Source organism: Ochotona princeps, chromosome 14, assembly GCF_030435755.1.
Source record: "Ochotona princeps isolate mOchPri1 chromosome 14, mOchPri1.hap1, whole genome shotgun sequence".
Taxonomy (NCBI): Eukaryota; Metazoa; Chordata; class Mammalia; order Lagomorpha; family Ochotonidae; genus Ochotona; species Ochotona princeps.
In genome coordinates this window covers 18,606,365-18,630,698 of record NC_080845.1, presented here as the reverse complement: position 1 = coordinate 18,630,698, position 24,334 = coordinate 18,606,365, and the positions used below count along the sequence as shown (strand labels likewise).

Genomic DNA, 24,334 nt, shown 5'->3' with positions numbered 1-24,334 from the left:
GGAGGCTCCTGGCTTCTGGCTTTGGATCAGCTCAACTCTGGCCTTTGCAGCCATATGGCGAGAGAATCAGTGAATGGAAGATCTTTCCCTCCTTCTCTGAATAAATCTGATCTACCTTTCCAAAAAAATGAAATAAATCTTAAAAAAAAAAAACTTTCAGGAAAAAAGTGGTAATCCCAAGCCTTGAGTGACTCTGTTTCACAGGAAAAGTAGGCCAACCTTGCCCCCAGGGACCTTCCCTACCACTTCTGCTGTCACTGCTTAGCACCCACTCAAATCCCAACAGCTATTTAAGCATACAATTGGCTCTCCAAGCTCAACTCTTCTGATCAAGCAAGTCACTCAACCAGAAACACTCAATTGCTTCAGACTATCCTCCATCCTCACAACCCTCAAATTCATCCCATACAGGGTCCAGCTCAAATACAATATGCCAGATACACACACAACTTGCCCTCCTTCACCCTGGTTCTGCAGACTCCTATACTGCGCCTCCTGGCACTTGTTTTCTCTGCTGTGTGATAATGTAACTGCCCAGCCTCTCCTGGTCTGAATATGATCTCACCTCATTTCCCACTGTTTATCTCTATCACCTGCAGATCTAGTTGAAGAACTGTAACTTGGTCCCAGCAGTTAACTCAGTGCCTTGCAAAGAGTGGTTGCTCAGGCCTGACGGCTAAAAGTCCTCACCTTGAATGCCCCGGGATCCCATATGGGCGCTGGTTCTGATCCCCGCTGCTCCACGTCCCATCCAGCTTCCTGCTTGTGGCCTGGGAAAGCAGCTGAGGAAGGCCCAAAGCTTTGGGACCCTGCACCCGTGCGGGAGGCCAGAAGAGGTTCCTGGTTCCCGGCTTCCGACCAGCACAGCACCGGCCGTTGCGGTCACTTGGGGAGTGAATCATCGGACAGCATATCTTCCTCTCTGTCTCTCCTCCTCTCTGTATATCTGACTTTGTAATAAAATATTTTTTTTTAAAGAGTGGTTGCTCAAAGACCTGTTGAATGCTTGAAATAGTAACTCTTCATGCATTAGAAAAGCTGTCAGAAGTTTGTACATCTAACACCTGTAAAAAGAGAGGAATTTATAATACCTGATATCTGCATCTCTTCCAAAAGGCACCAGGTTTTTAATATCAATGCTTAGGGGTTTTAAAAATTGAAAATTGAGATTTCTGAGGACCTGATTGTGAGGCAGAACTACTCTGCTCCAAATTGAGAGAGATTAATAAGTCACTGTAGACAGCAGAGACAGACAAACGGAAAAAGCAAAAGACTAACAGGGACCAAAGGATGGATGGAACATCAAGCAACCTTAAAGCAAATCCTTTCATAGGATTCATGACCTCTTCAAGAGTTAACTCCTGGGACAGGGACCGTGGCACAGCATGGTAAGGTGTGCGACTCTGGTATCCTCTATGGGCACCAGTTCAACTCCCAGCTGCTCCACTTCTGATACGGATTCTGCTAAGGAGCCTGGGAATTCAGTGGATGATGCCACAAGGACCTCTGCCCTGTCCCCCATGTGGAAAACACTGATAAAATTCCAGGCTCCCAGCTGTAGCCATGTCCAACTCCGGCCACTGGGCCATTTAGTGAGTGAACCAGTGAATCAAAGATCTCGGTCTCTCTCCCTCTAACACTGCCTTCCACAAAATGTCTTAAAAAATTAGCTTGTGGACCCAGTGCGGTGGCCTAGAAGCCTAAGTCCTCACCTTGAACGCGCCAGGATCCCATATGGGCACCGGTTCTAATCCCGGCAGCTCCACTTCCCATTCAGCTCCCTGCTTGTGGCCTGGGAAAGCAGCTGAGGACAACCTAAAGCCTTGGGACTCTGCACCCGTGTGGGAGACCTGGAGGAGGTTCCTGGCTCCTGACTTGAGATCAGTGCAGCACTGGCCATCGCAGTCACTTGGGGAGTGAATCATCGGGGGGGAAGATCTTCCTCTCTGTCCTCCTCTCAGTATGTCTGACTTTGCAATAAAAATAAATCTTTTTAAAAAATTAGCGTGTAGGTATGTGTTGTAAACCAGTGAAATAGGTGCTCCTTTCTAAGCTCACTTGAGTGGAATGAAAGCGGCACTTTTCAGAAATATAGCTAATAAAAGTATAAATACATCAAGAGAAACAATGAATTCCAAGTGACAACTGAGGAAAAAGGAAAAATGAGCACTTTCAGATTCTAAAAATCTATAAAATTAATAATTTGAGATGAATGCTATGAAGAAAAAAGGGATACTGGCTGGTGTCTAGAGTGCACAGGAATAATCAAGTTTTGGGGACCCACACTGCAGCATCCTGGATGAAGCCGCCACCTGCAAAGCCAGCACTCCACAAGAACACCAGTTTCAAGTGCCAACTGCTCGACTTGAAATCCACCTCCTGGATGATGGCCCGGTACAAGCAGAGAGAGACGGCCCAAGTGTTTGGGCCCCTGTTAGCTCCAGGGGAGACTGGGATGACTCTCCCACCTCCACACTTTGACCTGGCTCAGCCCCGGCCTTCCTGGCATCTAGGGAGTGAACCAGCAGATGGAAGATCTCTGTGGGTCTCTCTGTGTTCTCCATATATCTCCCCAACCATCTCTAATTCTAATTTTCAAAATAAATTTAAAAATCTTTTTAATAAATTATTTTCTGGTGGTTCAATCTTACAAATTTTAAATCTAATCAGGTACTAACTAGCTAAGTCCACTTCACCTACTGAACCCTAAGCACCATTTCTTTTTTTCTTTTAAGATTTTTTTTCTAAGATTTATTTATTTTCATTACAAAGTCGGATATACAGAGAGGAGAAGAGACAGAGAGGAAGATCTTCCATCCTGATGGTTCACTCCCCAAGTGAGCCGCAAGGGCCAGTGCTGCGCCAATACAAAGCCGGGAACCAGGAACCTCTTCCAGATCTCCCACACGGGTGCAGGGTCCCAAAGCTTTGGACCGTCCTCGACTGCTTTCCCAGGCCACAAGCAGGGAGCTGGATGGGAAGTGGAGCTGCCGGGATTAGAACTGGCGCCCATTGGGATCCCGGCGCTTTCAAGGTGATGACTTAGGCTTCTAGGCCACGCCACCCGGCCCCTAAGCACCATTTCAAATCACTAAATGCACCTCTAATCTTGGCAAAATCCAAATCAGATAAGCCAACACTTTCTCTAGGAACTAATGCCCATAAATCTGATCCTGATTTCTGTGTGTGTTTTAACACAGGCTTGTAGGGCTGACATCATGGCATAACAGTCTAAACTTCAGCCTACATTCCATATGGATGCCCATTTGTGTCCCAGCTGCTCCACTTCCCATCCAGCTCTCTGCTTATGACCTGGGAAAGCGATGGAGGATGGGCCAAAGCCTTGGGACTCTGTACCCAGGTGGGAGATCTGGAAGAAGCTCTTGGGTCCTGGCTTTGGAGCTCCCCAGCTCCAGACTTGCAGCCATTTGGAGAGTGAACCAGCAGATGAAAGATTCTCTCTCTCCCACCCTCCAACCCCTTCTCTGTAAAGTATTTCAAATAAAAGCAAATCTTTTTTTTTTAAGATTTATTTATTTTTATTGGAAAGGCAATTTTTTTCATTTACATGGTAGAGCAATTCTTTATTTTCCCCCTTCTATTTTATTTTTAATTTTATGATACAATTCCATAGCCTCTGGGATTCCCCTTAACCCCTCCCCAAATTTCCTCCTGATTTCCCCCATATTATTACAATAGCATACTCCTTCATAAGCAGTCATAATCCATCATTCTATTTAAGTGTGTCCTGACACTGCCAATACAGACAATGGCAGGCAGTCCAGCATCCTACTGTCAAGATACATCCAACAGTCTCACTGGGAGGCCTTCTTTGATTTGAAGCAGAGATGTATACTGCACCGTATCTTCACACCTGGATATGCAAGTCCCTACTACGTAGTTACTATACATTCCCTTAAATGAAAAGCCATCAAACAAAATCAACAGGAATAATGTTTTTAAAAAATTACAATATCATGAAGTTAAATAACATGCTACACAATAACCAATGTATTAATGAAAAATATAAAACAGAAAACAAAAAACCTTCCTGGAGAAAATGGTGCTACTATATCATCTGTAAGTAATGAAAAATTTAGTAAGAGAAAAGAAACCATTTTGAAGAAATGAAAGTAAAAGCAAAAACATGAAAACTTTCAAATAAAAGCAAAAAAAAAAAAAAAAAGGCTGCCACCTACAGTGGCATCCCATATGGGCTTGGGTACAAGTTCTGGCTGCTCCACTTCTGATCCAACTCCCTGAAATTCATCCTGGGAAGGCAGCAGAAGGTGGTCCCTGGGCCCCTGCACATGAGAGCTCTGGGCTCCTGATTTGTGTCTGGTCCAGCCGAAGTCACTGCAACTATTTAGTTATTTGTAGAGTGAATAAGCAGATCAAACACTCATTCATTCTCTCATGTTTTCATATTCATTTTCTTTCTCTCTCTCTCTCCCTCTCATTCTATCTCCCCCTTATGTAACTCTACCTTTCAAATAAATGAATCTTTAAAATAAATAAACACATAAATAAAACCCCACCTTCATTCGAGTTTTAAGAAATGCATTAAACACACATGGGCTGTCAGGTGGTCCAACAGTGAACACAAATGTAACAAGTTGAGGGGAAGGAGGAGATCCATTCCCAGAAAGCAATCACCCATCACAGCTCCTGCAGGAATTGCTTCCCTGCAGACAGAGCATCCCAGGAAGCAACGAGCAGTACCTGCAGAGGCAATGAGGTCTGCAGTAAGAGATTCCTGCTGATGCAGCCCCCGCTAGCACTCCTGTACCCCAGAATGAATTCAATTAAACAGTCCTCCCGGCTCTGCAGTCCATCCATCTGCCCACTCCAGGGCCCAGGTAGATGCCCCTGGAAACCGTTCAACTGAGGGCACTCAGCCGTCAAAGCAGGACACTTCCAAAGTCACAGACTTCTGTACAGGCTATTTTAAAGCCCATATCCACCCAGCACAGCAGAGAAGGCCATCGCTCCTGCTCACAGCACTCCTTGCCATTTCTTCCACTACCCCCAACACACACTCACTCACTCTCTCTCTTTCAATCTCTCTCGTGCCGGGGAAGCAGGGAAGTCATCGGAGCAGCCAGGCGGATCTGGGCAGGTGCTGAGAACAAGGAGTGCATCTGTACTCTACATTTAAGGTGGAAGCACCAGTTACCTGACACAATGAAGTCCATAACACTTCCATCTCCCAGGCAGGCCCCGTTCCCTGGAAAGAACAGCTGGCCAGCACCAAGGCAGAAACGGGCTCCAGCAAGGCGATGAGAAGAATCATTTCAGCTAATGAAAACTAGCTTATGGGAATAACACTCATATATCAATGCAAGAGTTCAAACTGCATTAAAGCCAAGCCCATAATAGTTCAGTCCCACCCAAAGTAGCAAATTACTTGGAAGAGCAATGCTTGTTTAGATGACTAAGAACATCATTCTTAGTCACCATTTATACCCCAGAGTGTGTGATATGAATACTTGTCCTAGTGTGTCCTCACAGCATTGACATGCCTATGGCAAGCCCAAAATAACGTCCTCTTTGCTCTGTAATAATTCTTCCAGCCCCTTCATTTTCCATCTCTCTACACTTCAGAAACAAAGATCCATGGAATAGAAAAACAAACCAAAGTTAGTCTTAAAGTTGTTTTCTCAGAAGTAACTTACACAAGTTAAGCCATCCTACAACAGCAGCAATACACAGACCAAGAAGTAAGAATGCAGAGAGCAGAGGAGGATTCAACACACAAACTGCAACGAGGTGGTAACATGCACTTCTGACTTGACCAGAGGGCCCTAGGTGTTCACGGGATACCGTGATGTCAGGGAAGTTCATCTGAACTCTGTGTTAGTGCAGCACTCAGCCAAGCCAAAATGACACCATGCTCTGTTCTGCATCAGAATGAAGTAAAATTGAACAATATGGGTTTTTTTAATGGCAATCCATTTGAAAAAAAATGGCAGAATTCTGAATATCCAGTTGCCACAATGATGCTTCCTTCAATTCCACTTTTCGCAAATAAAACGAGTTCATAGTAATATTACTAGAGCATGCAAAATCATCCTTTGCGCTTGTGGCAGACAATGTTACTTGAGAACCATCACCCATTGCCTTTTCTTTACCCACACTCTAAGCAACATCTTCATGTTTAATCGTTTTATTGTTTCTTCCTAGCTTTTTTTTTATATTTACCATTATAGAGAACAAAAGCTTCAGCATTTACAAACTGACACAAACATCACTGATTCTCTCAGGACAGCTAGAAAAAGGAGGAAACATGAGAACCTTGGGAGAAAATTGCTACCTTACACACCTATGCATTTTAAAATGCTGCTAGAGAAAAAGAAAACAAATCCTAAAAAACTAAATCTACTAACCTCTACAATCAATGTGATACATGGTTTATCCAATCTTGACAAAAATCCTCGGGGTCACCAATGGTATGTTCATCCACTCGTACATATGCAATTGTATAAAGAATCTATTATTTAGAACACCAAAAAAAAAAAAATACAATTAAAAGCTTTATACACATGGCTACCATTTTAAGAAAAAAAAAGCAGTTTTCATTTCCTACTAAGATCTTTGATGCCCTGCTTTGCAAATTCAGAATAAGGAGGAAAAAATTATAGCAGTCACCAAATTTGAGAAAGAATATGGAAGAGCTTCGTAATCAGAGCTTACTGAGAATGTGCTGATGTTTAGCACGCTAATCACTGAAAACAAAAAGAACTGAAACATCAATATAACATGTTTGATACATATATAATAAACATAAACCCTTACATTAAAATTAGAAGTGACTGAATTACACAATAGTTTTATAGCCAAAGTGTTGATGTGTTACTGCGACATTACAATGAAATGGCTAACTGGCCTCTCTCGGCACTAACCTCCTTCCCTCTTACTCTTCTTCTACTGGTATGTAGCTCCCAGATACTGTCCACTCCTGGTGCCTGCCCCATCACTTCCACCCCCTCCCAAGCTTCAGAAACAAAGCTCCCACAAATCTGCAATGTATGTGCCAAGCATTACACCAAGTTCCACACATGCACTAGCTCATCCCATTCTTATAAAAATTCTTTGAGACACACTGTGTTAACAGTCCAATTTTTAGATGAGAAAATAAAAGTTGGGTCTCCAATTCATGGACACAATAGCTAAAGAGTGGCAGTGTTAGGACTCAAAACTGGCTCTAACTCCAATTCATGAAGTTTTAGCCACCAATTTCAGCAAGTATTCCTAAATAATTCAACCCCAGTGTGTCAACAGCTCAACCCACTTATTCAACAAAGTGTTTATTTACTGAGTACAAACTTGTTCTTGTTTCTATGCTCCTAAGCACCCTCCCTCACTTCACTCATCAGTCTTTTAGATTCAGATTCGCAGGAAGTCTCTAAGTTCTTCCTTCCTTCCTTTAACAACCCTCAATTTGACCAACACTTTCTACCCATATCAGGACTCTAGACTACCGTACCAAACCCTTCCACTGTGTAATTCGAACCACTGTGATGCCCTCCTAATTAGTCTTGCTGCTCTTGGTCTCCAGTGTCTTGTAATCAATGTTACACCACTGCCACCTGTTAGCCTCATAAAACAGATCTGCTCATGTTACACCCATGCTTAAAAGCCTTTGATGGCGCTCTACCATCTACAGAACAAAGCCGAAACATGCTGGCACTTACTCCTGCAACACACTGGTTCCAACCCATCCTCCCACTCCAAAACTAGTAACTTATATACAGCTTACCTGTTGACACGGTACATACATCAAGCCTAACAACACTCTGAATTAATCTTGTTATTTCAATTTTATGAGAAAGAAACTGAGACTTGGGAGGTAAGGTCATTTGACACCAAGATCTCAATAAAGGCAGCATGGGCCAAGTTCAAACTCCCAACCTGAACCCCTTCCTCAGAACTTCATATGACCACAGCACCCCCATTCCCATCATATCACATTCAGCTCGCATTTTCCTTCCTCCATGTCTCATAAAGTTGTATCTCCTCTAACCTGGAATGCTATTCCTATTCCTGGAAGTTTCCCAAGTACTGTGTGTTAGTTTTTATATTATGTTTCATATTAACTACATATATATTCTAGAACTATAAACCCTATGAGGAAAGGACCATAAATTCTCTACACAGTTTTAAAAGTCTGCTTACTGAGCTGGAAGATGTATAAGTAAGACAAGCCAGAAAAAAAAAAATTAAGGCAGAGAGTAGAAAGATCTAAATTGAGAGATTAGCAACTCAATTAAACCATCAAAGCACACTGGCAGTGCCCACAATTCTCACATCTCCTGAACACAGTCAACGTCCCAATGTCAATCATTCTCAAGGACAGAGGCCTCTTTCAAATACAACAGCTTACAGAAAAAACAATTCAAAATAAAAATGCGAACAAGTGAAAAACTGGAAGGAAGGTAGCCAAAAAATAGAACTATCTTAATTGTTTCCTGTATTTGGTGATATAAACAAAATTTTAAAGAGACAGGCTTCACTCAGCCTTTCCACAAAAACCAACTGAGCAGCAGATGTAACTTTAAAAGGATCATCCTCTTGGAGCTAAGTCAGTATGCCCGCAGAACGACTCAACTGCACAGCTGCACACATGCCTTCCCACATCTCACCCTCTAAGGGCGCCAGGGCGCCAGGGCCCCAGGCACCAGAACAGGCTCTCCGAGAATCTACCTTACGTGCAACCAGAAGTCTCCAACTGCTGTCCAGCAGTCAAACAGAATGGCACACACTTGAAGACTACAGCTGCTGCCCCTTCATGAGTTGCCTATCCCAATGATTAGTTTCTAAGGATGTGTTCAAATTATAAAGCCCAGAATACAAGACCACCCAACAGCTGACTAGGTGGAAAGTCTCAAATGCTTTCTTCCCTCAATCAGAAATTTCTACCAGCTGTGGAAATGTAACAACAATATCAACTTTTCAACTAGCCACATGCCCTGCATTGAATTTTATTTCATCTCCAACAGTTAAGTTACTCCAAATTCAAGGAAAGAAAAGACTCTGACCTTAAATAATGACAAACTAGATTCCAGAACTATCTTTAACCATCAGAAATAATTTGTTTTTTTTGGCATGTTACCCAAAAAGCCTATTCAACAAACATCAGATATTGCCATAATTTATACACCACAGTAGATTCCTTCTAGAAACCAGTAAGACATAGGTAGGGAGAGTGACCTCGACCTTGTCATACAAACAGTAATGCAACAGTAGAGCAGAATTAACATGAATGTGGAAAATAACCTGGTACAGTATGGGCCTACGGAGGCAACACGAGCAGCAGCAAACCCCCAGGGTGGCTGTGAGGCTTCAATCAGCTGACAGATGGGAAGCAATCAGAACACATGATAAGTTTCCGATAAGTATAAGCTTTACTAATACGCCAGTATAATCACCTGACTCACAATGAAGTTTGTGAAAAGGGAACAAACTCTAACAAATGAATTCCAGGAACATCCCACAACTTTTCTGACCTTCAGGCAACTTTCGTGCTCAAAACAAAACAAAAAGAGGGGCGGAGGTGGGAGTAAAGGAAAAGGGAAAACCGGGAAAAAAGGACAAGCTCAACAGCCAATTCTGCTTCTCAGGTACTCCGGCAAAATGGACTGAGAGAGGCTAGAGATTCAACTCAAACTGATATGACACGTATATTACTTACTTCAAGTACAAATGCAACACATGTTGATTTGAAATCTCCAGAAGTGCAGTTCTACCAGCTACACATCTCTAAATTACAGACTTGGGAAACACAGGTGCTGGTTTATTTCCTAAAACATTTTGTCAAAGATTTATCCAGTTTTATTTGAAAGATTCAGAGAGAAGGGAAGATAGAGATGATCCATCCACCAGTTCACTTTCCAGCTGGCTGAGTGACTCCAAACCAAGCGAGAAGCTTCTTCCGGTTCTTCCATGCAGGTACAGGGACCCAAGGCTCTGGGCCACCCTCCACTTCCATCCCAGTCTATAAGCAGGCAGTCGGATTGGAACTAGAACAGCCAAGACACATGTCCATATGGGATGCCACACCCTGCAGACAGAGGCTTAGTCTACTATACCACAGTGCTGGCCCCTTATTTATTTATTTGAAAGGCAGAATTGGAGCATCTTCCATCCACTGATTCACTCTCCAAATGGCCACAATGGACCACTGCTGGACCAGACTGCAGCCACAATAAATCTGGAGTTCTTTCTGTGTTTCTCACATGGATGACAGAGGCCAAGAGGTTAAAACACTTGCTCCACTCTCCAGCTGCTTTCCCAGAAATATCAGCAGGGAGCTGGACCTGAAATGGAGCAGCTGGAACTCAACACCTGCACCCATCCGGGCTGCGGTACAGCAAGCAGTAGCCCAATACAATGGGCCACAATGCTAGTCCCTACTTCAGTTATCGGCCATATGTAATAATCTTAAACATTTTGGTCCTTACCTATTTTGTATATATATTCTTCCTCTATAACATCACAAACACTTTCACAGGCTTTAGTGGTTGCGTCATTTGTTCGTTCACTTGCTTTTTGTACCCGAGAGCGTAACAACAGTCTCTGGCTTAAAGCAGCACCTAGTTGAGGCTCAAACAATACATGTGTCTCCCAGAACACAGACAACAGTGTACAGAGCTAACCTGGTCTCAAGGCTGCCTGTGAGCTGGCTGCAGTCTGGGACGTCCAGTTCCAGCACCACGTCCAGCTGCAGGACCCAGGGGACCTAGGAGTCTGTTTCTCATATCAAAAAGAACCAATAACAACTTAATCTACCTCCTAGCACAATCCTCAAGTGTAAAAGAACATATTCAAAGCAAAGCTGGTTCTGAAATATTTAGGAACAAGTGTGTTGATGCCATCAATTTAATCTGAAATGGACCCCAGGGTGGCCCGTGTTGTGCCTCAGAACAGCAACCTGACACCAACAATGATATCCCACATGCGTGCCATTTTGTGTCCCAGCTGCTCCAGGTCTAATCCAGTTCCCTGTTAATCACCTGGGAAAGCAGCAGCAGACGACCCAAGTGCTTGGGTCCTCAAGACCCACCGGGGAGACCCAGATGGAGTTCCAGACTCCTGGCTTCAACAGGGCCCAGCCCCAGTCGCTGTGGCCATGTGGTTGAAGCTCTACCTCTTTCTCTGTATAACTCTGCCTCTCAAACAAATTAATACATCTTCAGAAATGTATTCTAAGGGCACAGGGCAATGGTTGCATTGTCAGGATCTCCTATGGGTAACCAGTTCACGTCCCGGTTGTTCCACTTCCATTCTAGCTCCCTGCTTGTAGACTGGGAAAGTACCAGAGAATAGAGAGAATAGCCCAAAGCCTTGGGACCCTGCACTCATGTGGGAGACCCAAGGCGGCGGGGGAGAAGGGCGAAAGTTCCTGGCTCCTGGATTCAGGTCAGCTCAGCCCTGGCCATTATGGACATTTGTGGAGTGAACCAGCGGATGGAGGATCCTTCTCTCTATAAATCTGATCTGACTTTCCAATAAAGATAAATAAATCTTTAAAAATAAATAAATAAAAGAAATGTACCCCAAAAAGATGGGTTACTTAGTGCTACTGAATTGTGCACTTAACAGTTAAGAGGCAGCCATTTGGCCTAGTGGCTAGGACACCCACACCCCATACGGGAGCTGCAGGCAGCAGAGACAGCTTGGGTTCCTTCCACACAGGAGGCCTGGATTGAATTCCTGGCCATTGTAAGCATCTGAGGAGTGACCAGGAAATAGGATCCTGCTTTCTCTCTCTCTCAAATAAGTGAAAAAATTAAACAGTTAAGATGGTAAATTTAACACTGTATCTCAGCACATTTTAAAAGAGAAAGTAAAAGCAAAATAATTTTAACATGTCTAGAAATTGTAATTGAGTTTAAAGATGGACAGATGAAAAAACTATTAAATCATCAGTGGTAAAATCCATGTGCGGTATATAAACTCCTGTATGTTTCAACTTTTCTGTATATTTGAAAATGGTTAAAATAAAATATCAGAGGACACAGGGCTGCACTGTGACACTCCATACGGATACCTACTGGGGTCTGAGTTAGTCTACTTCCGTTCCAGCTCCCTGTTGATGCGCCTGGGAAAGCAGCAGAGGACGGCCCAAGTTCTCAGACCTTGCACCCCACACGGGAGACCTGGAAGAAAACTCTAACTTGGCCTGCCCCAGAGCCACCAGTTGCTGCAGCAATTTGGGAAATGAACCAGTGAACAGAAGATCCCCCCGCAACGCCAACTCTCTCTCTGTCTCTCTCTCTCTCTCTCTCTCATTCTTTCTTTACCTCTGTCTTTCAAATTAAAAAATTCTTTAAATAAGAACTAAAGGAAAAACCAACTTTGGTACCTAGTGGTTTGATTTTACATACTGGTCAGAAATAACAGTGAATATTTGAAACTTAGCCCCCTTTTAGGGGTAGAATTTTAAGAAGCATCTTGTATTATAGCCACTTTAAAAGTAAAAATAAGTTTTTAAAACTCCTTAACCAATATATACAAGGGAGCTTCAAAAAATGCACAGAGAATGAAATAAAAAATAAGTTTCGTTGGGTACAGAAATTTGAAAGTCATGCACACTTTCTTTATTCATGTTCATATTTTCCATTAACTTCTGGTGAGCCCTCGTGTGGCTTCAAGTTATTTATTCTAAGATACCAATAACCAAGAATTTAATCTCTCTTGAAGAAATACAGAGAACAAGTCAACACAAACTTATTGTTTGTCAACAACTTATGAATTGACCAAACAAAACAAAAAAGTAAAGACAAGACTGGAGGGCCCAGAGCAATGCCTCAGTGGTTAAATCCTCGCCCTGAATGGGCCAGGATCCCCTATGGGCACTGGTTCATGTCCTAGCTGCTCTGCCTCCCATCCAGTTCCCTGCTAATAGCCTGGAAAAGCAATGGAGAATGGCCCAAAACCTTGGGATCCTGCACCCATATGGGAGACCTGGAAGAAGCTCCTGGCTTTGGATCAGCACAGCTCCAGCTGTAGTAGCCACTGGAAAGTGAACCAGCAGATAGATCTGTCTCTCCTCTCTGTAAAATTTACCTTTCCAATCAAAATAATAAAATAAATATTTTTAAAATGCTGGAATTATTCTTTCCTATCTTTTGTACTAGCTGCTAAAGCCAGTAAATGCCCTAACCAGACGCACAGCCAACACGTTACCACTGCAACAGGTGTCTATCTGATACACAGGAGAACAAATCCTAGCTCAATCCTCTAGCTTTCTTCCCCATTCCTGCTGGGAATTCAGACCTTAATGTGCTGTGTGCTACAACAGGAATGCAGGCATCATGCCTTAAGTTACTTTAAAAAAAAAATCCACGAGGGCCCAGTGCAGTAGCCCAGAGGCTGAAGTTCCTGCCTTACATGTGCTGCAATCCTATACAGATGCCAGTTTGTATCCAGGCTGCTCACTTCCCATCCAGCTTCCTGCCTGCGACCCAGCAAATCAGCAAAGGACAGCCCAAAGCCCAAAACTTGGGACCCTGCACCCACGTGGGAGACCCAGAAGAAGCTCCCGGCTCCTGGCTTCGAATCAGCTCAGCTCGTCATTTTGGTCACTTGGGGAATGAACCAATGGATGCAAGATCTTTCTCTCTGTCTCTCTTTCTCTCTGTAAATCTGACTTTCCGATAAAAATAAATATTTTTCTAAAAATCCATGAAGTCACTTTAAAAAAAAAATGAAGTGGCTAATCCTCCGCCTACAAGTGCCAGCATCAAATATGGGTGCTGCTCCACTTCTTATGCAGCTCCGTACTGATGGACTAAAAATGCGATGGAGATTAGCCCAAAGCCGTGGGACCCTAAACTCCTGTGGGAGACCTGGGGTCTTAGGGAAACGGGGAGACGACTAGCTCCTAGCTTCAAATTGACTCATCTCTGGTTGTTGCAACATTTAGGGAGTGAACTAATGGATGGAAAATCTTTCTATTTCTCCTTCTCTCTGTAAATCTGCCTTTCCAATAAAAAATTTTAAATCCTTAAAAAAGAAAAAACAGCCAACAGTCTATTCCCATTACCAGGTTTCTTACTGATAATAAGAGTAACAAGTATTATGGAGAAGGTGGAGAAACTGGGACCCTCATGCAAGGTTGGTGGGAATATAAAATGGTACAGGCACTGCAATAAACTAAGCACACATGACCAGCAATTCCACTTCCGGGTACATACTCTAAAGACCTGAAGGCAGGGTCTCAAGGAGACAGCTGCACATCCAAGTTCACAGCCTCATTGCTCACAACTCTGATATGGAAACAACCCAAAGTGTCCGGAAATGGAACGGATAAGCAAATTCGGCATACACACATGGCCAAGGGAATACAACACCACTGAGCCTCCGAAAAGGAGACAATGGTACAACATGGATGCACCTTGAGGACATTACACTAAACGATATAAACCAGTCGCAAGGCCGGATGCTGTGCGACTCCCTTCCTATGAAGCACCTACAGTAAAGAGACAGCGAGTGGGCAGAGGGCTGCCAGGTGCCGGAGCACATCCAAAGTCCTGGCGATGGACAGCGGTGACAACTGCGCAACAGCGTGAAGGTTCTTCAGGCCACTCACCTGGACACATTGGTAAAGCTAGACAGCAAATCCTATGGAATGTGCATCTTACAAAAAAAAAAAAGAAAGAAAAATAAACTCAAGGAAGTCATCTCCAGAGGCCTGCTACTGGAGATATTCCACGTGAAATGGACCGTCCGTCACCTCCATGGCTAACAGCCCACACATGCCTCAGGTCACACCACCAAGTGTTTACTTCAGTTTCAGAAAAAGAGCAAACAGCACTCCGGCTCTGTGTCAAAGCAGCAAGGACTCCACTAAACAGGCCTCCACTTTCCAAAAGCAAGAATTCCTACCCGCCTGCCTCACGAGGTTGTGATGAGGGCAAGGGTGAGCTCACACACCATAAACGCAGCTCTGCACTACCAAGCACCAAGCATTATGTTTATAACCAACCGCTTTCACATGGAAATTCATAAGGGGCTTACACAACCTAAGCTTCATAAACATAAGCTTGCGACACCTCACCCGTGCTTCACTCCATTTAAAACTGACACCATGCCCAAAGCACTTCCATCAAACCACCCAAAACGCAATCGGAAACTGACAGGTCCGGTGAACCCAGTGTGGGCCCTGCAGGGCCAGAGACTACACTTCCCACAAGCATCGGGGTGCACGCAGGCGGGAGGGGTGGATTCAGGGTCACCACAGCTGTCCCTAGGAAAACCGCAGCGTTTGGGGTCCAGTGGGCCCTGCCTCTCCTTGATTTCACCTGTGGTTCTCACCGCGGCCCTCTCTGCCCTCCTCCAGTCCTCCCAGCTCCCTCTGAGAGGTCACGCCTGTCCGTGACCTTTAGGCTGATTTCTAGGATGTCACGGGAGAAAAAAAGCACCTTCGCCCCCTTCCCGAAAGCTCCAGTTCTAGAACTCGTCCAAGAGTCAGGACCTGGGACCGTGAAGGGGTCAAGGCCGGTGAACAGATGAACCCTGCCTGCCCAGGGACACCGCAAGGCCGGGGGGGTGGGGGGGGTCTCAACTCCCCCACCCCTGGACTGGGGCGGAACTCGGGCAGAGGTGGCTCCGCCCGAGGCTCCGGTTTCAATTTCACAACGTGACGGTGCAATCCTGAGGCCTACACTCGCCTGGCGGCAGCGTCCTGAGCCCCACCCGCCAGGCCCGAGCAGCCCCAGCCCCCCCGCACGCCCGCCGCGACCACCGGCCCGGGCAGCCCCTCCGGTCCTCCGGCCCTCCGACCCGGGCCTGGCCGCCGGCCCCCAGTCCCCCTGCCCGGCTTCGCGGCCGGCTGGGAGTCGCAGGCTCGGCCGCCGCACTTACTCAGCTCGTCCTGGGAGGCGGAGGCGGCGGCCGCAGCCATGTTGAGCCCGGGGAGGGAACGAAGGAGGGGCCGGGAAGGGGGAAGAAGGGCGCGCGCGGGGGATCTCGGGGCTCCCCGCTGCAGCAAGGGGCCCTCGAGCCGCCTCGGGGGTCACCCCGTGCTGTCCGCGCGGTGCCCACCAAGCCCGCTCGCCGCCGCCGCCGCCACCACCACCACCACCGTCGCCGCCGCCGCCGCCGCCTGCGTCCTCCGCGCCGTGAGCGTCGCTCTCGCCGCCCCCCTCAGCGAGCTCGCGCCCCGGGCGCTCCCGCAGCCCCGCGCCTCTGCGGAGCCGCCCGGAGCGGCCGAACTGCTCTGCGCCCGGCTCGCCCGGCTCACGCCGGTTTTATATTTAGAAAGAGCTGAGCCATCCTCCCAGCGCCCCCCCGCCCCGTGCCGGGCCCCTCGCGCGCCTGCCTGCCCGCCCGCCCTCGCTCGCTCGCTCGCGGCCCGTCCTGCCCACCTGCCGCCGCCCGCCCCGCCGCGAGCGCTCCCCGCGCCGACCCGGCACACACGGCGGGCGGCTGCGAGGGTGACCCGGCCTAGTCGCCCCGCCGCGGCCCCTCCGAGGGCCTCTGACCTGCGTCCGAGCCGGTCTCCATGGCCGGGGATGCTGCCCTGGGCGCCGCGAAGATGGGGGCGGCAGAAGGGAAAGAGGCTTTCTCGGCGGGCCGCGCGCTGTAGTGTTGTCACGGGGCCGAGGGAAGCTCCTCGAGGCGTGGGCCGGGCTGTCCCTTTTGAAAGGTCTGCGGCCGTCACGTTGGCCGGGTCCGACCTGAAGAAACACGCCTGTCCAAAGGAAGAGACGTGGACTCGGGGGAAAAAAAAAAGTAGAGCCGGGTTCGGAGTCGGCGGGAGGAAGCCCCGCCCTGCGCCTCCCGCCGAACTTCTCAGCCCGGGCGCTGACTCAGGCCCCGCGGCGAGCCCCGGAGTCGTGCGGGCGGCCCCGCCGGCCCGTGGGCAGGTGGAGGTGCCCGTTGCCCTGAGAGACCGGCTCCCGAGTGGAGACAAGTCCCCGGAGCTGCGGAAGGTTAACCAAACCAAGGTTGTTGAAGTTCAACTGAAGCGTACCAGCGTCTGTGCTTCAGTGAGCTGTGAGGTTCTGTTTACCCCCAGTGCCCGTGTTTCCTTTTTGGTGAACCCGAGTGATTTCTGTTCGGCCTGCAGTTGAAACATAGGGTTAGGTACCCTTGTAAAATAGATTGAAATAAAGAGCTTGTATAATTGCCGCTCTTTTAAGTCTTGATACTGCCACAACAAGTTAGGGACTAAATCAGATACTATTTTGTTTTGTTTTTTTGGTTGGGGGTGGTTTATTTTGGTTGGTGTAGGAGGAGGAAATCATGATCCTACATGGATGGAAATGGCCTTTATTCCTGAACGCAGAAATTTGTAAATTTTTCATGAAGGTCTTAAAACCCTCATGCATGTCTTTGAGATGGAATATATGACGTTCCAGATGTAGCAGAGGCAAGTACGAGGAATTTAACACTAAAAAAAACCAAGTATTTCCTTTATTGCTTTTATGAATGGAATTATTTGACAGTGCCAGCATTGTAGCACAGCGGGTTAAACACAGCACCACCACCAACCAGATGGGCTTCCTCTGTGGGCACAGGATTCAGTCCTGGCTGCCATTCCTGGGAATTCCACAGGTGCTTGGACCCCTGCCATCCATGTGGGAAACTGGGATGCAGCTTATATCCATTGGGAAGATCTCTCCTTGTTTGTAACTCTGCCTTTTGGGAAAAAAGTTTGTTAGGTACAACCTTTTCTATGTCTCTGTTCTGTGACTACATCTGCATGGGTTTCAAAACATTTTTTGCACCAAAGTAATATTTTAATTCCATTTGCCAGGAACCTTCTGAAGTACCTCTTACATGTGGATATGGAATTGCTAGGGGGAAAACTAAGTTTAAAAAAAAAAAGATTTATTTTATTCAAAAGGCACTATTACAGAGGGAGAGAGAGAAAGCTTCTGATCTCTGGCTCATTCCCCAAGTGGCTCCACCAAGGCAGGGTCAGACCTAGGCCGGGAGCTTCTTCCATACCCCCGCATGGGCACAGGGCTCCAAGCACTCGGACCATCTGCTGCTGCTTTCCCAGGGGCATTAGCGGGCAACTGAACTCAAACTGGTGCTGCAGTAGTCTGATGAACATGCCAAGCCAATCACCAGTGCCAAAGCTTTCTTTTAACATGTCATTATTTACACTAGTTTTTATAGGTTACAAGGCTACCTTGTGATTAATATGCTTCACCTCTTTTAATATGTGCTTCTCCCTTCAAACTACTCATAGTTTCTTCTTCTCACCACATAGCGTCGTATTCCTGTGAAACACTGGTTTGGAAGGGTCATCTGGAATTTAGTCCAGCTTTCACTATCCTACACAGAAAGAACTGGTGGTAAGAAAATAGAAGAGGAGGCAATGGCGAAACCAAGTAAGATATCACAAAAGCCAAGAACTAAAAACTTCTCTGTTTTGCTTCTAAGCAAGTCCTCTAACCTGGACAAAATAAAGAAATAAAGGGGTGCATCATATCTCAGAGCATGCCCCACATCCGGGACTCGGGGTGGGCGGGAAACCGGGTGGGGTTTCTCCATCAATATCCCCCTTTACCTCAGATACATGATGGAAACAATATGGACATAATAGTATTACCCACTTCCCTATGCCCCCTGAACCTTTTTTTTTCTTTTTCTTCTTTAACTGTAATCAACTATGTAAAAATTGTCAACAATACAATAAAATAGATTTAAAAAAAAAGAAATAAAGGGGTGCACATTGTGTGAACAAGTCAGACATTCAGCTCTGAAGTTCTAAGTCAACATTTCCCTTTTACCTATGTTTGTGCACTAACCTTCTCCATCCATACTTGTTTTTTCAGAAGGTGGGAAAAAGGAAAGTGTGCTGTTTAATGGAAGAATATTTGCAAGGTGGTTCTGCTGCTACATCATACAGTTTCTCCAGGGATAGCGATTGTCATTGTGCTACTAGAATCGAATATCATCAACAGAGAGGCTCCTGATTGACCATCTGTCACTGTTCTGGAGGTTGGGTAGTCTGAGATCAGGTGTGGCATGTTGGTGTATAGACGCAGACCTGGCCTGCTGCTTGACAGCGAACTTCTGTATGCACTGGCACAAGCAGAAGGGCGGCAGGGTTCTCAAGGGGCTCTTTCATTATGGGTACTGCTCTACTTTGACTATCTTCCTAAGATTTATGTATTAGAATCTCATACCAGAGGACTCAAAAAAAAAATTCATGGAGAAGTAGAATTAAAAGATCAATTTATCTTGATATAAAAAGTTTGGAACCAATTAGTAGATTTTTTCATAATTTTCATTTCCGTGTAATTTTTTCTGTGTTAGTGGTATTCGGAGGTAAGCTTTTGGGAAGTAATTAGGATGAAGTGAGATGATAAAATTGAGGCTCTTATAATAGCATTAATTTTTTTTGAAGATTTGTTTCTTTTTATTGGAAATGTAGATCTACAGAGGAGATAAAGATCTTTCATTTACTGATTCACTTCCCAAGTGGCCACAACGGCCAGAGCTGAGCCAGAGCTGAGCCAATCCAAAGCCAGGATTAGAAGAGTTGGTTCCAAGAGGCAAGCATGCTCCCGGTGTCTCTCTCTGCTCTCTGACTTAACACAGGATACTTGTTCTGCGCACACTCAGCAGTTGCTGGCCTCCACAAGACACCAGACCAGTGGAGTTTCCTGATCCTAGAATTATGAAATTGGAAACCAAATAAACCTTTTCCTTCCCAAAAAGCTCCTCTCCGGTATTTTTAAAGTAATGAAAATCTGGCTAGTACAGGATTCTAGCATGACAAAAATCCCCAACTAAGACAATTTAAACAAATGGAATTTATTGGCTCATGCAGTTCAACAGTCTAAAGGAAATTATTGAGAGATTTGCACTGTCTCCGATTTCTTGGCTTATTGTCCTTTATGTGTTGGATTTGTAAAGTGACAATAGCAAAAATGACTACAACAATTTCAACTATGTGACTACTGCACTATACAATGCAAGTATAGGACACATCTCCTCCGTAACATGTCTCATAAAAAAAAAAATTCTATTCTGTAAGCTCTAAAACAGTGCCCTGCTATTTTGAATAGGATTTGACTCCTCAGCTTACATTCAACTTTAAACATCAAAGCCTCTCCTGGGTCTCCTACACAGGCTAAGGATCCCAAGATTTTAGACCATCCTCCCCTGCTTTCCCAGGCCACAAGCAGGGAGCTGGATGGGAAGTAGAGCAGCCAGGACATGAAGCAGTCCCCATATGGAATCTTGGCATGTGCAAGGTAACATTTTAGCCACAAGGCTATTGCATTGGGTACACATTAATGGTTCTGTAAGAAAAGGAAGAAAGAGGCTGGTTTGTGGTACAGCAAGTTAAGCCACTGCTGATAATGCCCCTGGAGGCCGTAGATGATGGCTCAAGTCCAAAGTTCCCTGACTCCCACATGGGAGGCCTGCATGGAGTTCCTGGCCCCAGGCTTTGTTTTACCCCACTGTGGGTGCTGCGGGCACATATGGACTAAACCACTGCCTGCAGCAACATGAACAGGGTTGGAAGAGGAGACAACGCACAGTCGAGAAAATAAGAAATGGGACAGACACGAGAAAAAGAATACAAAAGTGGACGGCCAGAGGGAAGCCACCTTTTCTAAGGATGGAAGTCAACCTGGAAGGCTCACTGCCTCAATCAACAGTGTAACCCTAGTGCAGAAGACAGTACATGACTGTCGCAAGGATATCCTACAACACAGCCCTGTGGCCTTGGCCCATCGCCCAGCTGCAGACCCCCAGCCACAGGCCTCAATCCTGCTCTCAGACTTTTTCCCACTCTCAGAACATTGCCTGCAGAGTTTGACCTCTGTCTGGCACCAGCACTCTGTGATATCAAGATTCCAGACACAGTTGTCCTGTTGTTGTTTTTTTTTTTTTTAACCAAGTCACACTGTTATTTTTTACAAACTGCCTACAGAAGCTATGTTTCTCTCTACCTTTCAAATAAATAAAACTTTTTCCCCCAAAATGTTAGTTATTTATTTGAAAGTCAGTGTTACAAAGAGCAAGAGAGACAGAGATCCTCTATCTTTTGGCTTATTCCCCAAATAGCCTCAATGGCTGAACTTGAGTCGGTCTGAAGCCAGGAGTTTATTCCAGATCTTCCTTGTGGGTGCGAGGTACTCAAGTGCGTGCATCATCTGCTGCTGCTTTCCCAGGTGCATTAGCAGGACCTGGATTGGAAGCAGAGCAGCTAGAACTTGAACTGGCATCCACATGATATGCCAGCACTGTATGTAGCAGCTTTACTCACTGTACCGCAGCGCTGACCCCTAAAACCTTTTTTAATATACGTATATTTTACAGATTTATTTGGGTTTTTTTATGAGAAAGAACTACAGAGAGAAGGAAAGACAGAGAGAAAGATCTTCCTCAAGTGGCTGCAAGGGCTGAAACTGAACCTATCCAAAATCAGGAGCCAGGAGCTTCTTTCAGGTCTCCCATGCAGATGCAGGGTCCCAAGGCCTTGGACCATTCTCTGCTGCTTGCACAGGCCACAAGCAGGGAGCTAGATGGGAAGTAGGACAGCAAGGACATGAACTGGTGTCCATATGGGATCTCAGCTCATGCAAGGAAAGGACTTTAGCTATTAGGCTACTGTGCTGGGCCCTAAAAATTGTTTTTAAAATAAATACTGTAGGGTTGGTGTTATGGTGTAAAACATAAGCCACCTGCCAAGCCTGCACCCCATGGGCACCAGCTCAAATTTGGGCTGATCCACTTCCCACCCAGCTCCCTAACAATGCATCTGGAAAAGCAGTTGAAAACAACCCAAGTCTTTGGGCCCCTGCACCTACATAAGCCACCTGAGATCCTGGCTTTGGCCCAGTGCAGTCTAGGCTATTGCGGCCATTTGGAAAGTGAACCAGTTGATGGAAGATTTCTTTCTCTGCAACTCTGCTTTTCCAATAAATAAATAAATCACTAAAAACTATCTGTAAAGTATGTAATTCAGAGAATATGAGTAAATATGATAATTTGTTTGAAAATACAATACATGTTTTATGGCATTTGTGAGACCACATGGACAGTGATTCAGAGTACACGTTCTTTGAAGTGAGGGTACCTGGGTTTTCAATACTGGTCTAACCACTTAGGAGCTGGATGGTTTTGGGAAAGTTGCTCAACTTCTCTGTGGCTTGGTTTCCTCATCTCGAAAACATAGGTAATGCTCGTACTCACTTTATAGGACTTTAGGAGTGGTAGTACTTGCTTGTTCCTTGGTTTCAGAATAGGCATCTAGTCTTCCGTGCTATGTACTATCCATCAGATCAGGAATCCTTAGTTGTGCCCTGTTCTTTCTCTTTTACACATTTATTCATTTACTTATTATTTACTTACTTATTTGAAAGGCTGAGAGACAGAGAGAAATAGCAAGAAAGCAAGCATTCCTGTCTACTGGCTCATTTGCGCCAGGAACACAAGCTAGGTTTTTCTCATGAGTGTCAGGAACCCAACTCCTGGAGCCATCATTGCTGCCTCTCTCATCCGCATTGACAGGAAGTTGGGGTCAGGAGGTGGAGCCAGAAATTCACCCAGGCACTCAAGTATGGGATGGGACTGACTTAACCCATATCTTAACTGCCAGGTAAAGGCCCACTCCTTTCATTATTCCTTTCTCAGTAGCACTGTATAATTTTTCATGGATGCAATGCCTTCTCTTTTTATTTTATTTATTATTGTTATGGTATGTTATTATTGTTCTGAGAATACCAATAAAACTTTGTGGACCTTTTTCTCTTGCACAGCTCCTGTTTTGTCCATTATATTTGTTATCCTTCCATTTGACAATTCAGATCTCTTTTCTGTTAGCTTTTTTCCTTGAAAATAGGGTGGTCCTCAGCTATCCATTACTCTGAAAGAATGAAGCATCATAACACTGATTTTAAACTTAACATGCAGGGACTAGTCTTTTCACAGTTGATTCTTAGAATTATTTTTCTATTTGTTTCTAGGAGATTTATTTATTAAAATTCATTATTTGTGTATTTATTATTTTGTCTATTTATTAAAATGTTTATTTGATTGGGAGGCTTAGCACTTCTAAATATTTTTTCTTGCTTCAGTAAGTGTTCCCTGAGAAAAGCTTTTACTTACAAGGGAGGGGAATCTTTTCCCTGCCAAGTGCCATGTGGGCATTTATACCATCTTCTGCAGGCCATACAAAGCGATCATTCGAGTCCCACCTGCAGCTGCCTTGGCAGGGGCAAACCACATGATTTCATGGGCCTGACAAGGACTCTAGAGGTGGGATATGGGTGTTTCATCATTGATTACTAATTTTTTGAAGAGTTATTTATTTTTTATTGCAAAGTCAGATATACAGAGAGGAGGAGAGACAGAGAGAAAGATCTTATATCTGATGATTCACTCCCCAAGCGGCCACAATGGCTGGAGCTGTGCCAATCCAAAGCCAGGAGCCTGGAATCTCTTCTGGGTCTCACACACGGGTGCAGGGTCCAAGGCTTTGGGCCATCTTTAACTGCTTTCCCAGGCCACAAGTGGGGCTGCCAGGATTAGAACCGGTGCCCATGTGGGATCCCAGCGTGTGCAAGGCAAGGACTTCAGCCGCTGGACTATCACACTGTCCCCTGCCTTTTTTTAATAAATTGTTTTGCTCTTGCCTTTTAATGTTCTGTTGTTGTAGGATTTCAGTATCACTTTATGAAAGGATTAAAACTAATTAATAGCTACTTTTAATTCTCTTGTGTTAGCTCCTGCTGTCAGATCAAGTATGTTAAATGGATTATAGCACATCGAATTTTTTCAAAAGAGTTTATGATGATATGGACATGATATGGACACAAAAAGGGGAAGTGGAGTCAGGGAAAGCTCGTTTCTCAACAAAAGACTGCCAGATAATAATCATACAAGGATAGAAACAGAAAAATTGCTATTTTTGCAAGCTCCATTATATCACTGATTCAAAGAATATCAATGGCAGCCAAAATCATTGAATGAAATACCGCCAACAAATAAGTCATTTAAATATCCTTGAAATACACCTCGCAATTATTTATTGTTTATGGTGGAGAAAGACACTTGGTTAAATGCAATAAATCCAACAAATTCTAAAGGTTTCAACAAAAATGAAAATGTGCATGAGTGTAGTATATGTGGCCATGTGTGTGACAGAAAGGACAAAGGTGACAAAATGTTATCCCTAGAAATACAAATGGAGAATATTGCAATATTCATCCAACTGTTCTGTTTTGTTTTTGGTTTTGTTTTTTTTTTTTTTTCAGGGCAGAACTTTTCAAAATAATGAATATTTTCTTTGAAAGACAAAATAAACTGAAATTTACATCAGTATCCAACAGTACTAAATTATACTCCCAACGCG

General features: G+C 45.0%; 1 protein-coding gene across 4 annotated transcripts in view; it reads right to left on the bottom strand.

Moving 5' to 3' along the window:
* Positions 1 to 16,628, bottom strand: part of ECPAS (Ecm29 proteasome adaptor and scaffold) — a 107,105-nt gene extending 90,477 nt beyond the window's left edge. The window contains exons 1-2 of one of the 4 annotated variants that reach the window (XM_058672866.1): positions 16,488 to 16,597; positions 6,387 to 6,490 (exon numbers count right to left, since the gene is read on the bottom strand). In XM_058672866.1, the coding sequence (XP_058528849.1) occupies positions 6,387 to 6,408 (22 nt within the window). In that variant the 5' untranslated portion in view covers positions 6,409 to 6,490; positions 16,488 to 16,597. Of the gene's footprint in view, positions 1 to 6,386; positions 6,491 to 15,867; positions 15,969 to 16,487 lie in introns of those variants that run through there. The other 3 variants (XM_058672864.1, XM_058672865.1, XM_058672863.1) reach the window with 3 other exon arrangements.
* Positions 16,629 to 24,334: the final 7,706 nt, after the last annotated feature.